The sequence below is a fragment of the Egretta garzetta genome, unplaced genomic scaffold (assembly GCF_000687185.1).
Source record: "Egretta garzetta isolate BGI_Z169 unplaced genomic scaffold, ASM68718v1 scaffold40, whole genome shotgun sequence".
In the NCBI taxonomy this organism is placed as follows: domain Eukaryota; kingdom Metazoa; phylum Chordata; class Aves; order Pelecaniformes; family Ardeidae; genus Egretta; species Egretta garzetta.
The window spans coordinates 1,946,512-1,967,712 of NW_009258484.1; the positions used below are offsets into that span (position 1 = coordinate 1,946,512).

At 42.8% G+C, this 21,201-nt stretch overlaps 1 protein-coding gene across 7 annotated transcripts in view; it reads left to right on the forward strand.

Moving 5' to 3' along the window:
• Positions 1–21,201, forward strand: part of DCLK1 (doublecortin like kinase 1) — a 267,047-nt gene that overhangs the window by 159,664 nt on the left and 86,182 nt on the right. For 3 of the 7 annotated variants that reach the window (XM_009644758.2, XM_009644765.2, XM_009644790.2), the window contains exon 4: positions 13,435–13,551. In XM_009644758.2, the coding sequence (XP_009643053.1) occupies positions 13,435–13,551 (117 nt within the window). Of the gene's footprint in view, positions 1–13,434; positions 13,561–21,201 lie in introns of all 7 variants that reach the window. The other 4 variants (XM_035900360.1, XM_009644781.2, XM_009644798.2 and 1 more) reach the window with 2 other exon arrangements.

A 21,201-nucleotide genomic window follows, 5' to 3' on the forward strand; every position in this document is an offset into this window, starting at 1 on the left:
CAGAAAAGTTAAGAACTAATGAATTTGTACCGTCCTCTCATCTCCAATTGCATGAATAAAAAGAAAAGCTAAGAAAAGCGCCATCTAAATTGCGCAGATAAAATAAGGCACTCGAGTGACGAATTTCTCCCCTGGCTTCACCAGGGGTATTCGAGGGATATCTGCTTTTAGAGTATATGCTCAGTAAACAAGCTTTTGTCATGGAAAGAAAAAAGAAAGCCATAAGCAAAGGCAGGACACATTTCTTTGTTTCATGAAGAATAATGCTGAGGCCATAAATAAAAATAATACAGATGACTGCAGTTGTAATCACTTGTATCATCTTAAGCATTTCCAGTTGAAAGTAACTTTCTGGTATTTTGGTCAGTGCAGCTAGTGTGGTAAACCTGCAGAAGTAGGGGGAGGGTTCTGAATACAGGCCCAAACTAATGAACACTTATATCAACAGTGGAACACCTTGGGTGAAGTATATTGAGCAAACAGTGATAATTAAAATCTCTGGGAGTGAAGCAGGGTATGTGGCAAGGCACACGAGACATACATAGAATCATAGAATCGTTTAGGTTGGAAAAGACCTTTAAGATCATCAAGTCCAACCGTTAACCTAACCCTGCCATCCCACCAATAAACCTTGTCCCTAAGCACCTCATCTGCCCGTCTTTTAAATCCCTCCAGGGATGGGGACTCGACCACTTCCCCGGGGTAGCCTGTTCCAATACTTAACAACCCTTTCAGTGAAAAAAATTTTCCTAATGTCTAACCTAAACCTGCTCTGGTGCAATTTCAGGCCATTTCCCCTCACCCTATCACCCGTTACCAGGGAGAAAAGACCAACACCCACCTCACTACAGCCTCCTTTCAGGTAGTTGAAGAGGTCGATAACGTCACTCCTTAGCCTTCTCTTCTCCAGACTAAACCTGGGCACACTGTTGGCTCACTTTCAGCTGGCTGTCCAGCAACACCCCCAGGTCCTTTTCCACCAGGCAGCTTTCCAGCCACTCTTCCCCAAGCCTGTAGCGCTGCATGGGGTTGTTGTGACCCAAGTGAGGGACCCGTCACTTGGCCTTGTTGAACCTCATACAGTTGGCCTCGGCCCATCGATCCAGCCTGTCCAGGTCCCTGTTAAATCCCTGTTAAAGATTACATGTGTGCTAGTGGTGTGTTTTAGCTAGTGACAGATAAAATTCCTACTTCAACTCAGTCTTCAAGTTTCTTAAAAATAATATCAGATAATGCAATTTCAGTTTCAGAAATTAATCTTTTACACATGCAGATGTATTCACGTGTATTCAGTAGGAAATATTTTAGATTCATTTAGGCAAGCAGGTTTTGAAAAACTCTTCTAATTTTGGCTGCCGACAAATACAGAGTTGGAAAATAATTAGATATTGTGCCTTGTCAGAGAAGCTGTTGCAGTGATGAAAAATGTTTTATTAATTCCTTATTATCACTGCTGTGAGGTGGAATTTTTCACAATAGCAGATTCCTTCTGTGTTGAAAAGTAAAATTTAACATCATGGGGTTTTTATAGCCAAAATATTAACATGGAAGTTTGCGTGAGATGGTTCTGACAAAAAGCTTAGCACTTGGAGAAGGCAGGAAGATAAAATATACACAGTAATATAATGAAATACAGCAAAAATCTTGTGTTACTGTTTGTATTGAGTAAATCCAAAGATACTGCTTCTAATTAGGGTATGTTCACCAGTACTCAAAATATATAATTTGTATCTGATCATTCATGAGTAAGGTTCATCTTTTCTAACTTACAGGTTCCTAAGATAGGTCACAGAAATAGGCATGTTCCATTGACTGTAAAAGGACCATAGTTCATATGTATGCATCATATTTTTAGCTGCCTAGTACTAGATGAGTTCAATCCTGCCAGCAGTGTTTTTAAGTTATGTAGACAGGAGCATGTTTGAAGATAAAGTAGGAAATACTTGAAGCAACATTTTGATTATACACAAAATCTATTTACCTTTTTAGAAAAACTTTCTGAGCAACGTCACTGAATTTAGAAATAAATAAGGACTTTGAAAGTTATGCTTTAGAGCAGAATGATATATTAGTGATAATACATGAATTCACAAATACCTTCCTTATTTCCAACTTAGAAGGCATTTTTGGAGTGAAAATATATCTGAAAGCATTCTTAGTTTAGGTGAAGCTATTTGGGTTCCTAAGAGCTTGCAAGATTCTCTGCTTTATTGATTTGCAATAAGGCATAGATGGCTTTAATTGTTCATATTTTACTGTATGTAGCTTTTGCCTTGTCAGTGAATACTTATCCCAGTTTCAGAACTGAAGAATGATTTTTCATATGAAAGAAAATCTAGCTTTTTCTATATTTTATACTCCAGTCAAAGCATGTTTCTTGGCAGAAAAGAAAAAGGAGATTTAGGTATTTGCTACCACAAATATTCAGCACTGGAATAGAGAGTATTCCTAATCTTTATCGTGAGTGGAGTACTGGTTACTGGTAAGAAATCAAATCAGAAGATAAGATGTCTCAAAAAAGCATGCATTTACAGTGACAGACAGCTTAGTGCATGGGATAAAACTTTAGGATTTTGTATTCTACACATACATCACTGTCCATCTGCATCAGGAACACATTGGATGGGAAGACATGCAGAACAAAATTGAAGTAGGCACAACCGTGACGATAGAAGATTTGAAACTACTTAAACCTCTGTGAAACACCCTATATCCCTTTCATTTCTGGAAACTGTATGATAGTTACCCTTTTGAACATGTTGTAATTACAAGTCATAGCTGCCACTGATTCATCAGTAGGGTTGGGTGGATTGCAATGTGTGTCAATGCCACTAGACAGGATGGTACCGTTTCCCTTTTGCTGAGGAGAGTGAAACTTAGTTCTGCAAACAGAAGATTGCTGGTTTTAATGGAAGGCACGAATGCAACTGAAAAGTAAAATCTCATTAGCTGCATTAAGAATTAGCAACATGGAACAAATTACTCTTAACATTAAAAACTAAAATCGGTACTGCACTTGGGGTAATGATCTACTGATTGGCCTGAGGACATTGCTAGTGAGGCTAATGTCTTTAAGCAGTGGTAAAAGGTACCAGCCTGAGGCTTACAGTAAAGTGGCTTACCAACAACTGCAGGCATCCTTGATCCGCCCTCCTTGCTTATCTGTAGGATACAGCTGTTGCTGAAACCAAGTTAAGTGTTCTCATCTTAGAGAAACAGATTGGCAGGGATACTGGAAAGAAAATATCTATCCCTTACACACAGACCTCAAAAAAAAGCAAAACACAGCAGAGAGTGGTATTTTAGCCCAGAAAGGACTCGTGAAAGCCATATAGTCAACTTCTCAGTGGCTGACAAGTAAGCCTTTTTTTGACCTCCTGATAATTTAGATAACTTTTCAGAGTCTTCTCCAAAAGCATGTTAAATTTGTTCATTTTATGACACGTTTATTGCAGATTAGTTACTCTCTGCTGCTTTCTTGCCATTGTAAAATCTAATGAACACAGAAGCTAATGAAACATTTTGGAAATGGAACATCACAGAGCTGGAGACTGGAGGTGTTATGATTCTGTGTATTGACATCCCTTAATTACCTCATGCTTACATTTTATGCATTTGACAACAGGAAGAATCAAGAGCTCACAAGTAAATATGTTGAGGTTCCTCCCAGTTGTACCAGTTCCTACTGCTCACTGACACCACTGTGCAATCTCAGGAACTTTGTGTTCCTTATCTTGTCCCTATGGTATCTCAATGATACCAAACCATAGCCTTGGTATATTTCCTTTTTTTTTTTTTCCTCAGCCTTATTGTTGTTAATGTCCATTAAAAGCCTCAGCCCTCTGTGATAATATTCCATGCTATAAAGGGACTGCGGTGTTACATTGTTAATCTCACTGCCGATAGTCTGTACCTCTCTCTCTCCTACTTTGTAGCTCTCTCTGTAGTTACACAATAGAACATCTTATTGCAAGATGTTTGGGCTGGAAAAACATTCTTATTTATCTGGTATTCTGAGTTGGAAAGCAATGAAGCCTCTGATCAGACCTTAAAGTTGACCTTCTTTTGCTTCAAGTTACTGTGGGTATCATCATTTCTTTCCTTTAATCTTACTCGATGGTGAGAGGAAGGACTGGGGCTTTGTGATACGTTTCTTTCCTCACTGAACATACTGTAGAAACACCTGGTGTTTCTTCTTGGCTGAGCATGCCCATATGAGTGAGAAAGGCAATATAACTCTCTTCTGTCAGGAGTTCAGATCTTCTTCTGATACGGTTTTGGCATTAAAAGAAAATCAGGGGAAAAAAATCCACTTCTATTTCATGTCTTACCAAGGACCTGTTGTACAGATATCAGAATACTGTTGATGAGGAGAAAATATGTATTTATTTCCTTACCAGTATAGATTCTGTGCAGAAAATACAGTTTTAAAAAACACACATTTTTGTTTTGTTTTCCCTTCCTCTTTATCTACACATAGTTTTCCTACAGCAACAGGCAGATTATGGTAATATCTTTCTTAGAGGAGACAGGCAGTGGTTGTGTGGTTACTGAGTGGGATCTTTGCCTGCAGTAAAATTTAATTTTCCAAACTAAATGTGACAACAGAATTGCATACATAAACTGTTCATGGGAGCTGAGACCGATTTTGCAACAAGCAGCATGGTTACATTCTGCCTGTGACTGGAAATCCTTTTAGACTCTCCAGCTAGTACTGCCACAGTCTTTGAAGGCAAGAGTCGCCTGACCCTGATGTGTGCAGCACTGAAGGCTTGCCCATATGCTTCTCCGCAGGCTGTGCTGTAGCCCATGTCATTTATGACTAAGCTTGTAAACCCATAGGAACCATGGCACTTGACAAAGTTTACCTTAGGGTTCACATTGGTATTTGAGCAGAGAGAATACATGCTCATTTGAACTACAACCTTTTAAAACTTCACGACCTGCAAATTACTTCTGAGAGGAAAAAGAAATTTGTGCCAAAGAAGTTCATAACTGAGCTTAGAAGTGTTTGTACAAAGAAAAAAATAGGGAAAGAAGAGTTGCCCTGACAGCGAATGCTGTATCCAGGGCTGTATAAACTGGTACAGAGCCAGTAGAGACAGGGAAGTAATCAGACCCCTCTATTCAGCACGTGCGAGGCCACATCTCGAATACTGTGTCCAGTTCCAAGTCCCCCAGTTCAAGGAAGACATTGCTAAATTGTGATGAGGAGTTAGAGGAGGACCATCATGATGGTGGGGGGCTGGAGCACTTGCCTTGTGAGGAGAGGCTTATGGAGCTGGGCTTGTTCAGCTGGAAAAGAGATGGCTTCAGGGGGACTACCAGCAGCTCCCAGTGTCAATGGGGCAGCATCTCTTCTCCATCAAGAAGATGGAGTCAGGCTCCTCACAGTGATGCATGGTAGGAGGATGAGAGATGATAGGTATAAATTGAAACAAGAGGTTGAGGCTGGATATAAAGAAAAACATTTTCACTGTGATGGCAGTCAGGCACTGGAATGGATTTGCCCAGGGAGGCTGTGCAGTCTTCATCCTTTGGGACTTTCCAGAAGCAACTGGACAAAGCCCTGAGAATCACAGAATCTCAGAATGGTTGAGGTTGGAAGGGAACTTGGAGGTCATCTGGTCCAGCTCCCCTGATCAAGCAGGGCCACCTAGAACCAGTTGCTCAGGACCATGTTCAGACAGCTCTTGAATGCTTGAATACCTCCAAGGATGGAGATTTCACAGCCTCTCTGGGCAACCTGTTCTAGTGCTCAGTCAACCTCACAGTAAAGTTCAGACAGAACCTCCTGTGTTTCAGTTTACGCCCATTGCCTCTTATCCTGTCAGTAGACACTGCTGAAAAGAGCCTGTCTCTCTCTTCTTTGCACCTTCCCCTAAGGTATTCATATACATTGATAAGATTTCCCCCTGAGTCTTCTTCAGGTTTAGCAGTCCTAGCCCCCTCAGCTTTTCCTTATATGAGAGATGCTCCAGTCCCTTCATCATCTTGATGGCCCTTTGTTGAAGTGTCTCCAGGATGCCCATGTCTCTCTTCTATTGGGGAGCCCAGAACTGGACACAGCACTCCAGGTGTGGCCTCACTAGTGCTGAGCAGATGGGATGGATCGCCTCTTTCAATGTGCTGGCAACATTCCTCCTAAAGCAGCCTAGGATACCATTTGCCGCCTTTGCAGCAAAAGTGTGTTGCTGGCCCATGGTCATCTTGTTGTCCACCAGGACCCCCAGGTCCTTTTCTGCAAAGCTGTTTTCCAGTGTATATTGGTAGCTGGGGTTGTTTCTCCCCAGATGCAGGACTTTGGACTTCTTGTTGCGCTTGTTCCTGTCAGCCCGCTTCTCCAGCGTGTCTACAGAAGATACAGAGAAGGCAGAGCTACTGAATGCCTTCTTTGCTTCAGTCTTCACTGTCAAGGCTGGCCCTCAGGCTCCCCAGTCCTGGCAGGTAAGCGAGCAAGCTTGGAGAAAGGACGACCTTCCCTCTGTCGATGTGGGTCAGGTTAGGGATCTTTTAAGGAAGCTGGACACCCACAAGTCCATGGGCCCCGATGGAATGCACCCGCAAGTGCTGAAGGAACTGGCAGATGACATTGCTGAGCCACTCTCCATCATCTATGAAAGGTCGTGGAGAACAGGAGAGGTGCCTGATGACTGGAAGATAGCCAATGTCACTCCAGTCTTCAAAAAGGGCAAGAAGGAGGACCCAGGGAACTACAGGCCGGTTAGTCTCACCTCTGTCCCTGGAAAGGTGATGGAACAACTCATTCTAAGTGACCTCTCCAAGCAAGTGGACGACAAAAAGATCATCAGGAGTACCCAGCACGGATTCACCAAGGGGAAATCATGCCTGACCAATCTGATAGCCTTCTATGATGGCATGACCGGCTGGGTAGAAGAGGGGAGAGTGGTCGATATTGCCTACCTTGACTTCAGCAAAGCTTTTGACACTGTCTCCCATAACACCCTCATAGGGAAGCTCATGAAGTATGGGTTGGATGAGTGGACAGTGAGGTGGATTGGGAACTGGCTGAATGGCAGGGCTCAGAGGGTTCTGATCGGCAGGGCAGAGTCCAGTTGGATGCCGGTAGCTAGTGGAGTTCCCCAGGGCTCGGTACTAGGTGAAACCCCATGCACCAGTGCAGGCTGGGGGCTGACCTGCTGGAAAGCAGCTCTGCTGAGAGGGACCTGCGAGTCCTGGTAGACGACAAGCTGACCATGAGCCAGCAGTGTGCCCTTGTTGCCAAGAAGGCCAATGGTATCCTGGGGGGTATGAAGAGGAGTGTGGCCAGCAGGTCAAGGGAGGTTATCCTCCCCCTCTGCCCTGGTGAGACCCCACCTGGAGTACTGTGTCCAGTTCTGGGCTCCCCAGTTCAAGAAAGATGAGGAACTCCTAGAAAGAGTCCAGAGGAGAGCAACTAGGATGATAAAGGGACTGGAGCACCTCCCCTACGAGGAAAGGCTGAGAGAGTTGGGCTTGTTCAGCCTGAAGAAGAGAAGACTGAGAGGGGACCTTATCAACACATACAAATATCTTAAGGGCGGAAGTCACGAGGATGGAAGCAGTCTGTTTGCAGTGGTGTCCAGCGACAGGACTAGGGGCAATGGGTGCAAACTGAAACATAAGAGGTTTCAGCTGAATATGAGGAAAAACTTCTTTACTCTAAGGGTGACAGAGCACTGGAACAGGCTGTCCAGGGAGGCTGTGGAGTCTCCTTCTCTGGAGATATTCAAAGCCCACCTGGACGAAGTCCTGTGTAGTATGCTCTAGGAGAGCCTGCTTTAGCAGGGGGGTTGGACTAGATGATCTCCCGAGGTCCCTTCCAACCCTTGCGATTCTGTGATTCCTGATTCTATGTCCCTCTGGATGGCAGCACAAACCTCTGGTGTGTCAGTCACCCCTCCCAGTTTTCTGTCATCAGCAAACTTACTGAGGGTACACTTTGCCCCATCAACTGATCATTATGAAGATGTTGAGCAGGACTGGGCCCAGTGTTGACTTCTGGGGTGCACTGCTAGTTACTGGCCTCCAACTAGACTTTGTGCCACTGATCACCATCATCTGGACCCAGCCATTCAGCCAGTTTTCAGTCTACCTTACTGTTTGCTCATCAAGCCCATATATCAACTTCTCTAGGAGGATCTTATGGGAGATGGCGTTTAAAGCCTCACTGAAGTCCAGGTAGACAATATGCACTGCTCTTCCCTTGTCTACCAAGCCAGTCATTTCATTGTAGAAGGCTATGAAGTTGGTCAAGCATGACTTCTGATTATTTTCTTGTCCGTAATGTGCCTTGAAATAATTTTCAGGGCTCATTGCTCTGCCACCTTCCCAGGCATCAATGTGAGGCTGACTTGTCTTGTAGTTCCCTGGATACTCCTTTCTGCCCTTTTTGAAGACAGGAGTGAGATATAATGGGTCTTCAGGCACCTATCCCAATCACCATGATCATTCAAAGATTACTGAGAGTGACTTTGTGATGTCATCAGCCAACTCCCTCAGTACTTGGGGGGTGCATCCCATCAGGTCCCGTGGACCTATGTGTGTCTGCTTTGCTTAAGTATTCTCTAATCTGATCCTTTTCCACCAAGGGTAGATCTTCCTTTCTCCAGACTTTCCCTCTGCTTCTGGGACCTGGGATTCCTGAAGGCCAGTCTTGCTAGTGAAGACCAAAGCAAAGAAGGCATTCAGCACTTCAGCCTTTTCCATGTTCTGTGTCACCAGGGCCCCTGCCTCATTCAGCAGTGGGTGTGTATTTTCTCTAATCTTCCTTTCGTTCTTTATGTAAATAAAGAAGCACTTCTTGTTACCCGTGACATCTCTCATGAGATTCAATTCCAGTTGGGCTTTGGCTTTCCTAACTGTGTCTCTGCATGTTTGAACTTGCTCTATATACCTTCCAGGTTACAACTTGTTCATCCATGCAGACCTCCTGGCATTTTTGCCCAACTTCCTGCTTGTTGAGATGGACTGTTCTGTAGCTTATTTAACTATGTTAATCAGCTTTCTTGGGACCCTTTTCCTTCCAGGGCCTTATCCAATGAGACTTTTCCAAGCAGGTCCCTGAAGAGTCCAAAGTCTGCTCTCCTGAAGTCCTGGATTGTGATCTTGCTTTTCGCCCTGCTCCATCCTTTCACAATCCTGAACTCCACTATCTCATGGTCACTGCAGCCAAGGCTGCCTTCAGCCTTCACATCCCCAATGAGCCCTTCATTTTTTGTGAGTGTGAGCAGAGCATCTCCCCTTACTGGTTTCTCTGTCATTTGGATCAGGAAGTCGTCACTGATGCTCTTCCAGGATCTTCCTGGTCTGTTTATGGCTTGCCATCTTTTTCCTCAGGATGGATGAAGTGCCCCCCAAGTGGACCAGGACTGTGAGTGCGAGGCTACTTCTAGCTTTGAGCACAAAATTGGACTAGAGATCTCCTCATGTCCAACCTGGATTATCCTATGATCCTGTGATAATTATTCATTTCTCAAATTATAATTTGAACATACAATCATAGAATCATAGAATGATAGAAACATTCAGGTTGGAAAAGACCTTTAAAATCATCAAGTCCAACCGTTAACCTAACACTGCCATTCCTCCACTAAACCTTGTCCCTTAGCACCTCGTCTACCTGTCTTTTAGATACCTCTGGGGATGGGGACTCAACCACTTCCCTGGGCAGCACCTTCCAATGCTTAACAACCCTTTCTGTGAAGAAATTTTTCCTAATGTCCAACCTAAACCTGCCCTGGCGCAACTTGAGGCCATTTCCTCTCATCCTATTGCTTGTCACTTGGAGAAGAGACCAACACACACCTCACTATAGCCCCCTTTCAGGCAGTTGTGGAGGGCGATAAGGTCTCCCCTCAGCCTCCTCTTCTCCAGACTAAACAACCCCAAGTTCCCTCAGCTGCTCTTCATCAGACTTGTGCTCCAGACACCTCACCAGCTTTGTTGCCCTTCTCTGGACATGCTCCAGCACCTCAATGTCCTTCTTGTAGTGAGGGGCCCAAAACTGAACACAGTATTCGAGGTGTGGCCTCACCGGGGGACGATCACTTCCCTGGTCCTGCTGGCCACACTATTTCTGATACAAGCCACGATGCCATTGGCCTTCTTGGCCACCTGGACACACTGCTGGCTCATATTCAGCTGGCTGTTGACCAGTCCCCCCAGATCCCTCTCTGCCGGGCAGCTTTCCAGCCCCTCTTCCTCAAGTCTGTAGCGTTGCATGGGGTTGTTGTGACCCAAGTGTTGAATTCATACCATTGGCCTTGGCCCATTGATCCAGCCTGTCCAGGTCCCTCTCTAGAGACTTCCTACCCTCAAGCAGATCAACACTCCCACCCAGCTTAGTGTCATCTGCACACTTACTGAGGGTGCACTTGATCCTCTCGTCCAGGTCGTTGATAAAGATGTTAAACAGAAGTGGTCCCAACACTGAGCCCTGGGGAACACCACTTGTGACCATCCTCCATTCACCACCACCCTTTGGGCCCAGCCATCCAGACAGTTTTTTACATTGAAAAGAGTATGCCTGTCCAGGTTAGTACAGGGGTACTCAAACAACAGGTCATGGTCTATATGTAGTCCATCAGGACAATTTGCAGACCACTCCTAACATCACCCTTTCTAAGGAGACTGTCCATAGTGAGGGGTGGTCAAATGCCCTGATGGGTGCAGCCCACTGCCAGCCTCCCTCTTTCCCAGGAATGGTAGTACCCCTCCGTAGCATGTGAGCAGGAGCACTTCTTCCTGGCAGAGAAGGAAGATGGTGACAAGATGCAGTTCACTTTTGCAGTTAAGGTCATCTGCACCTTCCTTGCCCATGTAAGACAAACCCCAGATGAAGAAGAATAACCTTTTAATAATTATTTTCTGAACATGATGGGTGAAAATGATATAAGGACAATCTTGAGTATTGCCCAAGACAGCATTTTATCAGAAGGGTAGAAAGATATTCCAGATGTTCATTTAGTTGCCTCTTCTTTCCTTCCGTGCCACTTTCTGCCTGGTCCTTTCTAATACTATGAGGGGAAATAGACACTCAAATGCAAAATTGTATCTCTAACCTCATTCTAACTCTGGGTGCTTATAAGGTATTCAGAGAACTTGAATAAGTATTAATACTTGTAATAAGATGAGAGTTAAGGTTTAGTGCGTAGCATGAATGGCAAGAGAGGGATGCAGATAATTGTTTTATTTATGCGCTGGAAACAAAGGAAAGCTTTCTACACGGTAAGGTATATTACAGAAAGTAGAATCATAGAATTATAGAATCATAGAATGTTTTGGATTGGAAGGGACCCCTAGAGGTCATCTAGTCCAACCCCCTGCAGTGAGCAGGGCCACCGCTAACTAGATCAGGTTGCTCAGAGCCCCGTCCAACCTGGCCTTGAATGTTTCCAGGGATGGGGCCTCCACTACCTCTCTGGGCAAACTGGTTCAGTGGTTCGTTATAAAACCATTACCCCTTGTCCTCTTTATATCCAGTCTAAAGCTACCCTGGTTTAGTTTAAAACCATTACCCCTTGTCCTGTCACAGCTGGCCCTACTAAAAAGATTTTCCCCATCTTTCCTAAGTAGCTGGCTCTGAGTAGCTTTTTTTTCTGCTAAGCAAATTACTGTAGTCTAATAATTTTAGCTTGACTGGGTCATTCTACTTCAGTCTTTTTGTTTAATGGCCATTAGAATATTCAGTTCCCTTCCTGACTGATTCCTGTGAATGGGGCCCATGCTAGGATTACATCTTCGTTTTACATTATAAAACAAATTGGCTGTTAGGTGTTTGGACATTTAAAATCTTTGTTTATAAGAAAGGTAAAGGACCTGTTTCCATTTGACATGTATAGATGGGGTTTGGAGCAGCAGTTTATGCCAATACATCAATGTAAGGTTCCTGCTGTAGTTACCTAGCGGAATCTAATTGAAAGCTTTCATCCGATTCCTCCTGTTTTCAGCTGATAATTTCCTCATACAACAGAGTAAATGTTTTTCTCCGTTTCCACTCATCGTTCGGTATACAATGAGAATAGTCATCAATGAATCACATAAAATGTCAACAGAAAGAAATTAGCTGCTATTGGGCATTAGGAAGGTGGGAGAGTTTGGGAAGAAAAGCTTCTTTGGGAAAACCGGGGTGTTTCTCTGGTCCCCTCTGCTCTCAGCTGTGCTGGGTGTTCCCTCAGTAACGCATCAGTTCTTGCTTTTTTCAACAGCTTGACGAAAGACAAACAGTTAGGGCAGCCAAGAGCAATACACTTCATGACATCATTCTCTGGTGGATATGTTTAAGTTAATTAGTTATGCTCGGTTTTATTTCTTTGTTCTCTAATCTGTCTAAACTATGTTCCAGGCTCCACTGATCATCTGTGAAGACTAAATAATGTGTGAGCTTGTACATGGTGTTTTCTGACTAGGGAGAAAAAATCCTTGTTTATTTCTCTTACCCTGTGTTGAGGAACCTTAATCGTGGGAAGCAAATGGGGAACAGGTCTGATACAGAACTAAATGTTTATTGATGTATTTTTAAACAAGTGAAGTATACTGACATCGTCAGGTGAAGACAGTATAAACATTGCTGCAGACCTCTAATTGTATATTGGCTAAGAAGCGGAAATCCCTTTTTTTCCCCCGACTGTAGAATAAGTCTGGTGATTAATTTAGTATCCATTATGAGTGCAAGACATCAGCGTTATGCTCACTAAGTTCTTTCATCCTCAGGCCAAGAACCATTTTGCAGGCGTAATGCAAGAATGCCTACAGAGCTGTGTGGGTGTATATAAACTCTAACCTGAACATCTTGCAGTGTTCTCAAGTGGGAGGGTAATTTCGCCTCTTCATTGATTTTACTGATGTCTCTTATGAGCAAGTAGTGCCATTTCCCTCAACCTGTGATGAATTGCGTGTGCTATACAATGTGGGCTGTTGCTCACCAGAGGATTAAGCAGGAGCAACAAACCTGCTTCAAACCTTTCATGAGTGACAGACACCTGCGTCATCTTGCACAGTCTTAACATTTTGATAGATAAAAGCAGCCTACCGGTTCTTCTAGGGGAGACTGCCTAGGTTGACAAAAATGCTTACATTGCATTTGGATCGTTTACAAAAAAGCCACTGCATTACTTGTGATGGAATCTTCAAAAGCAAATGATTTTTATGTGTAGTCTCAGCACTGTTAAATTAAGCTGTCCTAAGTACCTGCAGTAACCATGGTATCTGCAAGTCTGGATTACTGCAGCAGTTCTTTGTCTGGGATGTGGTACATACTGTACTTGGATTTTAATGGAGCCATTTATACACATTTTATATTTTCCCATAAAACTCCTCAAGATGAATGAAAACAAGCGTGGGCTAAATGTTTGTGCTTTTCAGTGCTCGTTCTGTTACAGAATCTTGCTGACTTTCTTAATTGCTAACTTAGGCAGTTTCTTTGTCTTTTAGAATGTCGGGTGGTGAAATCCACTTCCTATACCAAAATAGCTTCGACTTCACGTAGGAGCACCACCAAGAGCCCGGGCCCATCCCGACGCAGCAAGTCTCCTGCTTCTACCAGCTCAGGTAAAGCAAGCAAGAAATCTTTCTTAACAACAGCAACAAATCTGTTTGAATACAGTTGGCAACATGCTTCAAATTCCATGTTTCTCTGGAAAAACGTTGTATGTATGAGAGTTGATAGTAAAAATTCACTTGTTTTCTCAGTTGCATTTGCGATGAAGTATCTTCCTAATACAAAATACTTCTTCAGTGTTTTATAAATCATACTCTGGCATTACCACAGTTCATTTCACTTCATTTTCTGTGCATGATTTTGCTGCTGATACCTAAAGACTGACAAAAAGAGGTATCCCTTGTTTGAATAAGCATGATGCAGAAAGTAGTCCAGGTTACATAGCGCAGGGTCTGAGTCTGTGAAAGGTTGATTTCACAGCCTTTTTTTGTATTTTGTTTCTGAGGGAGTTAAGAGGCAGCAATGAGGAAAGGTTAAAGACAATGAGGATATTGGGGAAGGGGGGGCAGGGCAGGGAAGGAATGCAATTACAGATGTGAATGTGAGGTGCAAAGATAGCTGAGGAAGAAAGAAGTCAGGGTTGACCTAACAAGCCCAGTGGTACAGGCTGGAGAAGACACAGCAAAAAGCCTTAAAAAGTTCTGTCTAAAGGCCTTGCTTTGGCTGCCTTTGCAGCTGCTCCCGCTAAGTAGTCCATGACTAGTTCCCCCCTGCAGCTTTTTCCCAAGCAACACAAATAAATAAACAAAAAAAAGTGCATTAGATAATTTGCTGGTATTGGTGCCTGAAAGTACAAATAGTACTTGATGTGGGCCAGTTGAGTGGACCCAGTCCAGCATTTGCAGCATTGCTTGTGAATATGGATTTTGCAAGAGGCAAACGTTAGAGCTTGTCTGAAAGCCTCCTCACTCTGCCATAAGTCTTCTGCCACCAGGGAGGTGAACATCATACTAGGACCTGCATCCAGCACCGTAAGGTCTTTATGGGGTGATCAGAATGACCCAGGTGCTCCTAGCTGGTTTCAAAGAGGGGAGTCATGAACCAGCTGGAACCATATTTTTACAAGAAGATTAAGCTGGGAAAAAAAGCATCCTTGCTCAAGGAAAGTGGGAAAGACACAATGAGAGACAGGCGTAGACGTGGGTAGCAGGGCTGGGAGGCAGCGTGCTTCCTACGCATCCTAAAAACAGCTGAAATAGAGAAACCTGAAAAGAGGTAATGGGAGGAAGTATCAGCTGTGAGGAACAAGGCCAGAGTATCTCTTTCTTAAACATATATTAAGTAGCTTTCTTTGTAGCTAGGTGGAACAGAGTTAAATTAAGCCTTAGCAAGGGAGAGCCTGGGTGGTGTGTGAATGTTATGGATTCTTTCTGGTTTTTTCTAATGAATATTCATTTGGGAGTACAGGTAATGGACACTGAATTGTATATGTTAATTTCTGTGTGGAATAGCTGTTCTGCTGCACGTAACAAAAGTTTCTGCCACAGAACTAGCAACATTTTTGCCATGTTGATTATGTGATACCTTGTTGGTTTTGGTCCTCAGAGAAATAGTACTGTTTTTACTTAAACATGCAGGAGAATTGTAGGTGAGTAAATCTTAATTTCCTGCAGCTCAGTTTTACAGGGTCTGAGCAGAATACCATTACATGTTCAATCACTGCAAAAGATCAGGAGATTATTTTACAGCTGGTGAAAAAAAGGAATGTTTTCATTATGCCACAATAGTAATTAATATATCATTATGTTTATAACAGGAAAAGAAACTGTAGTGGAAATATTAAAAATGCAAACCATTTTGGATGGTTCTGTGCTAATGACAGATTTACCCATCGTAAAAATATCTTGTGTAAAACCAATAAATTTACAGGAAATAGGCACATACTAGTTTGTCAAAAAGGTCCGTGTCCTTGCCTATTTGATGTAATTATTTGGACACTGTAATTAAGATTTTCTTAGAGAAAGACATCAGACAAAACCCTACAGGAATACATAGGATGCTGACAGAGCAGTCTGTCAACCGGTAGGAGCCTGGGTGAAGAACTGGCTGAAGGGCAGGGCTCAAAGTGTAGTGGTGAATGAGGCTACATCTGGCTGGCAACTGGTCACTGATGGTGTTCCTCAGGGCTTAATTCTAGGGCGAGTTCTGTTCAATATTTTTATCAGTGATCTGGATGCAGGAGTTGAATGAATCATTAACAAATTTGCTGATGATACTAAACTGGGAGGTGCTGTTGACTCTCTTGAGGGACAAGAGGCCTTGTGGAATAATCTAGATAGATTGGAGCATGAAATTTAATGAGAACAAATACCAGATTCTACACCTGGAATGGAGTCATGCTGGACATGAGTGTAAACCGGGAGAGGAGTGGCTGGAGAGCAGCCCTGCAGAAAGGGTTCTGGGGGTGCTGGTTGGCAACAGGTTCAATAGGAGTCAGCAGGGTGCCCTGGCAGCCAAGAGGGCAAACCACATCCTGGGGTGCCTCAAACACAGCATAGCCAGCCGGTCAAAAGGGGTGATTATCCCAATGTATTTAGCATTGGTGTGGCCTCTTGTTGAGTATTGTGTGCAGTTCTGGGCCCCACAATTTAAGAAGGATGTTAAGGTACTTGAACGTGTCCAGATGAGGGCAACAAAGCTTGTGGAAGGGCTGGAAGGCATGTCCTATGAGGAGCTGCTAAGGACTCTGGGTTTGTCTAGTTTGGAGCAAAGGAGGCTGAGAGGCAACCACATTGCTCTCTACAGCTTCCTGAGGAGGGGAGGTGGAGAGGGAGGTGCTGAGCTCTTCCGCTGATATCCAGTGGCAGGATGCATGAGAGTGGTTCAAAGCTGCACCAGAGGAGGTTTAGACTGGACATCAGGAAGCCTTTCTTTACTGAGAGGGTGGTCAAACCCTGAAACAGCCTTCCTAGAGAGGTGGTCGATGCCCAAAGCCTGTCAGTGTTTAAGAGGCATTTGGACAATACCTTTAATAACATGCTTTCATTTTTGGTCAGCCCTGAAGTGGTCAGGCAATTGGACTAGATGACTGTTGCAGGTCCCTTCCAACTGAACTGTTCCATTCCATTCTGTTCTGTCCTGTTCTATTCTATTCTATAACTTGTCACAGTTTAAAAAGGGTAAACAATTGAAAATATTTCTATAGAAGTTAATTTTAGTGGGGACAATGGGTCTGATTTGGCTGTCAGTGCCTCTTGTGTTTGCTTTCTGCAAATAGTAAAGTCAAATTGTATGAATGTTACAGGGAGCCTATTTCTAACCTTACATACATGAGTATTTACATCAATATTACTGTCATAAAAGGAAGCAATATTGTACTAAGTGGGCACTTGTCCTCAAGAATTGTTTTTAGATCACATAAAACTAAAAACAATCGATGAATAGATTTTAAAAATATGCAATTTGATATTAGACACTGCATTAAAAAAGCAATAGTGGAAAGGAAAAGAAGCACTAACTCTTGGATACTGTTAGACAAAACCCAAAGTTCTCCCATGAAATGCAGACAATATGTACACTATTCTGCCATCCAGTAGGCCTAAAAATACCGCCTGTTTATTGGAATTATGTACCCATGACAGTAGAAGAATAGAGAAATTACCATCTACTGCACATATGAACAGATAATTTTTTCCATGTTGTTTACATTAAACATCTCAGTATTAGAGTCTCCTAAATCACTAGTACATAAGTAGAAGTTATGGTTTTGTTATCATGTTGTTACAGCTAAGTGTATATATATATATATGTATTTTTTATGCTTTTAAACTGCTTTCAGTTCATCTTTAAACTATTGTTAAGGATTTTCCTTTCATTAGGGATAAACATAAAAAATAGTCAAGAAAAACAGTAGATTCTTTGCTCAGAACAAAGGCAATACATGCACATTCCAAAAAGAAAGGTGTGTCATTTTGTGAACAGTTGAGAAAAGTTGGGATAAAGGGCAGGCACAAAGCATTACTGATGGTGTACCCTTGAGAAAAAGCTGAGCGAGCTGTATGGAGAGGAGCGTGTTGCTAATTAGAAAGAATCTGATTCCTCTTGTTTAATTCTTGCTGCGTTTTGAAAAGTCTGTGCATTCTTGCTACGCCAAAGGATCAGATGCCTGCCTCAGTCATCAATTCATGCCCATATCAAGATAATACATAGTGATAATGACATTGGCCTAAAAATGAAAGTTGCATAGACAAAGACCACGTTAGAAAAATTGAAACATCTCAAAGTTGCATATTAAAACTGATAAAATCCTAAAATGAAGGGATATCCTTGAGTTACCCTTAATCCTTACCTGTGTGCATCTATAGTATGGTATAGTCTTTAATGTAGGTATTCAACATCATTTTTCTTCTCACCCAGCACAGGATAGCTGATCAGGTTTCACCATTTTCAGAGTTAATAAAGGTACAGCCTTTGGGTCATTTCCCCATTGTTAGAGAAGTGGATGTGTAGATGAGGCTAGGACGTGTAGACAGTCTGCTTTGGTTTAAGCACATCCTCAAGAATTCTTTCCCTTCTTTGATACAGAATTTCAAATGGTAAGTGAATTAAGCCAAACTTTGGATTGAACTAAACGTTTATAAATGCGATGAAGTCCATGAGACCCTCGTTCTGAGCAAATAGTGCTGTGTGGTGATGAACTTTCCCAGATTCATCCCAACAGCTTCTGAAGTTGCTTACAGAAATCAAAGGAGCTATTTGGGGGGGAAGAGGGGGCAGGGGGGAGGGGTTGTCAGTTTGTTGGTTTTCTTTAATGTCTGTGTCTCATTTTGGCTTCTCTTAAGTTTGGAGCAATACCATTTTACCAAAACTGGCGCTTTGAAGATAAATTCAGTAATGTTAACAAATGATTTTTAGAGAAAATCCTGCTTGAAGGCCCTCACCCCTAATGTGCAGAGCTTTCTGCTCCGGTCTCACCTTGTCGTGGTGGCCCCTGCCTGTGTGGGGGAGCAGGCAAAGGACCCTGAATGTTCTGTCTCCTTGGCGAGCCCCAGCCACTGCTCCAGAGACCCATTTCCCTCATCGTCTCATCTGGTACTTGCAAAGGGCTCTTAGTGACATTCCCAAGGGTTTTAGATAACCTTCACCCTTTGGAGGTGCCTCTCTCCCTCCATTGCCTGTAAAGGTAGCATCTTTGGCAAGCCTGAAAGCCCCATACAGAACCTGCCATAACAACACTGTTGGGCTTTGCAGGCACATGGGAGTAACAGCATAGGAACAACAGGATGAAAAATACTGTTCCACGGGCTGTAGGACACACTGCCATGGCAGCATGGGGGAAAGGGTGGAGCTACGGGTGGAAAGCAGGCTGCGTGCTTGCAGAGAAAGACCCTTAGTGATAGCAGAGGCTACATGAGTGCTCAGTACCACGCAGGTTCAAATCCGTACCCTGGTTAACTGAGGGCAAGGAAATATGTGTCAGTCTGGGAGGGAGTGGGAGGCGCACACTCCTCACCCTTTCTCGAGCTATACAATCCACAGTGAGCATAAAAGCTGCATCTGCTTTTACACTGTTTCTTTACTTATTTAGGAGAAAGGTATGCCTTTCCATAGGTGGCGTTCACCTTTCTGCCATCCCTGCTTTTTCCTTTTTCTTTTCTTAACAGAGCATATGCTTAATGCACTTTTATTTTCCCAGTAGCCTCCCTGGCTCCTGAAAGCAGATGCATCCTGTTTTTATATAAAAACACAGAATACTTTTTTCTTAAAAGAGTATGTGCAAGCTAGGAAGGTCTGTGGTAAGGGCTGACTTCTCCATTATTATATGGTTTTTTCAGTTTTTTATTTACATCTGACAGTGTTTCAAAACAGTACCGCAAGACAGAAATCTCATGGCAGGAGGATTGCTTTCTGGTTTTTTACAAATGCATTTGAGGTATTGTCTGCTTCAAAATGCTTTCAGTCTAAATAGAGAAGAGAAGCAGGGAACAAGGCAAAGAAGAGAAGCAGAGAAAGGTAGCATGACCTCCCAGGCAGGCAGAGGGCTGAAGTCTGGTTCCAAGTGCAAGAGATAATCCTGCCTCTATTTAATTTTCCTGATGTCTTCTTAAAGCCTCTAAAACACTTTGATGTTTCTTTGTTGGCATCAAATATTATTTGGGAATGGACATCATAAAAGAGACATTTAATTTCAGTGAGACGGGGTACCAGCCTGTTGCTGGTGACTGAAAATTATGAATGTCTGGTGGCTACTGGGTAGCTGTCAGCTGCTGTCCAGCTACCAATTAACCCCACTGGTGGCAACCTCAGCGCAAGAGAAGAGGTAACAGATTTGAAGAAAGCAGAACTTACATCTTCATGATCATTATTTTTAATCAAATCAAGAGCAGCATGAGATGGCTGGAATTATTGTACCGTTGGTCCATTAAATTAAGGAAAGATACTGCATTCGAGTGAACTCCGCTTCAGCCTCTGAAATCCCAACTCTAATTTTCGGGACTGGCTCTCAACAAAAGTAACTACTTTCTTTTTTTTTCAGTTTGAGCACCTCCTTCAAAATTATTTCCTTCTTAATTCTCCTTCCCTCTGAGCTATCTCCTATTCCCCTCAAACTATCACTCAAAATATTTCAGATGCTTGAAGTCTTATTTGCAACAGCAATTCGGGTTTGGTGTTAAGAAAATTTATTTAGGAGTTCCAGTTATTTAGTGCGACAAGTGGCTATTTCAAGAGTAACTGGGTTGATGTGTATCTATTCCAAATGACAAAGGGAACATATGTGAAGAATGAATAGAGTGGGTTGTATTACCAAGGGCTGTGTGTTTTTCTAAAGAAATGCACCTGGGCAAAGAAATTGTGAAGCTACGTGTCGAACTAAAGCCTGATCAAAACTGTAGATCTTCCCTAAAGACAGAAGTGGTTTAGGATATGGAAATTGGATCTTACTGAAGGCTTCTCTAGAGCAGATGCTGTGCTTTTCTCAGCTAGTTAGAAAAAAAGAGGTAGATCTGTTCCTCTGCAAGAAGATATGTTTTCATTTAGTTCATCCCTAGGCCGTTATCCAGAAAAAAACCTTCCTCAACCACCTGACTCAGGAAGGTCTTTTGGATCCCAAAGGAAGGAACATGACATATCATATTGTCTTTGGCAAGGTCACATGTTTTTATTCACACTGTTATAGGTACTCAGCGGACAGATTTTGTAATAAATATGCTGAAGTAAAACTTTCCTGAAGCCAAGAGTACAAACCCATGGGAGTGATGGAGTCATCCTACAGACGTAGGGATTTCCAGATGATTTTTACTTTGATCGTGGCTTCCTTTTAATTTTTTATTTATGATGTTTGTATTTGATACTAGTCATTAAAAAAATAAGTTTTGTAATTTTGTATCTTGTAGTAAAAATCAAGAGTCAGTAAGAGAAATAGATTTGGTTAGACTGAATAGTTTAACCCTCTTAAAGGATTACAAAGTTAAAAAGAAACATCCTCAGAGTTTGTACTCCTTTTGCATAGGCTGATTTGAGAATCCCAGTCTTTCATAGAATCATAGAATCATAGAATCGCTTTGGTTGGAAAAGACCTTTAAGATCATCGAGTCCAACCTTTAACCTAACCCTGCCACCCGACCACTAAACCATTTCCCTAAGCACCTCATCTATCCTTCTTTTAAATACCTCCAAGGATGGGGACTCTACCACCTCCCTGGGCAGCCCATTCCAGAGCCTGACAACCCTTTCAGTGAAGAAGTTTTTCCTAATATCTA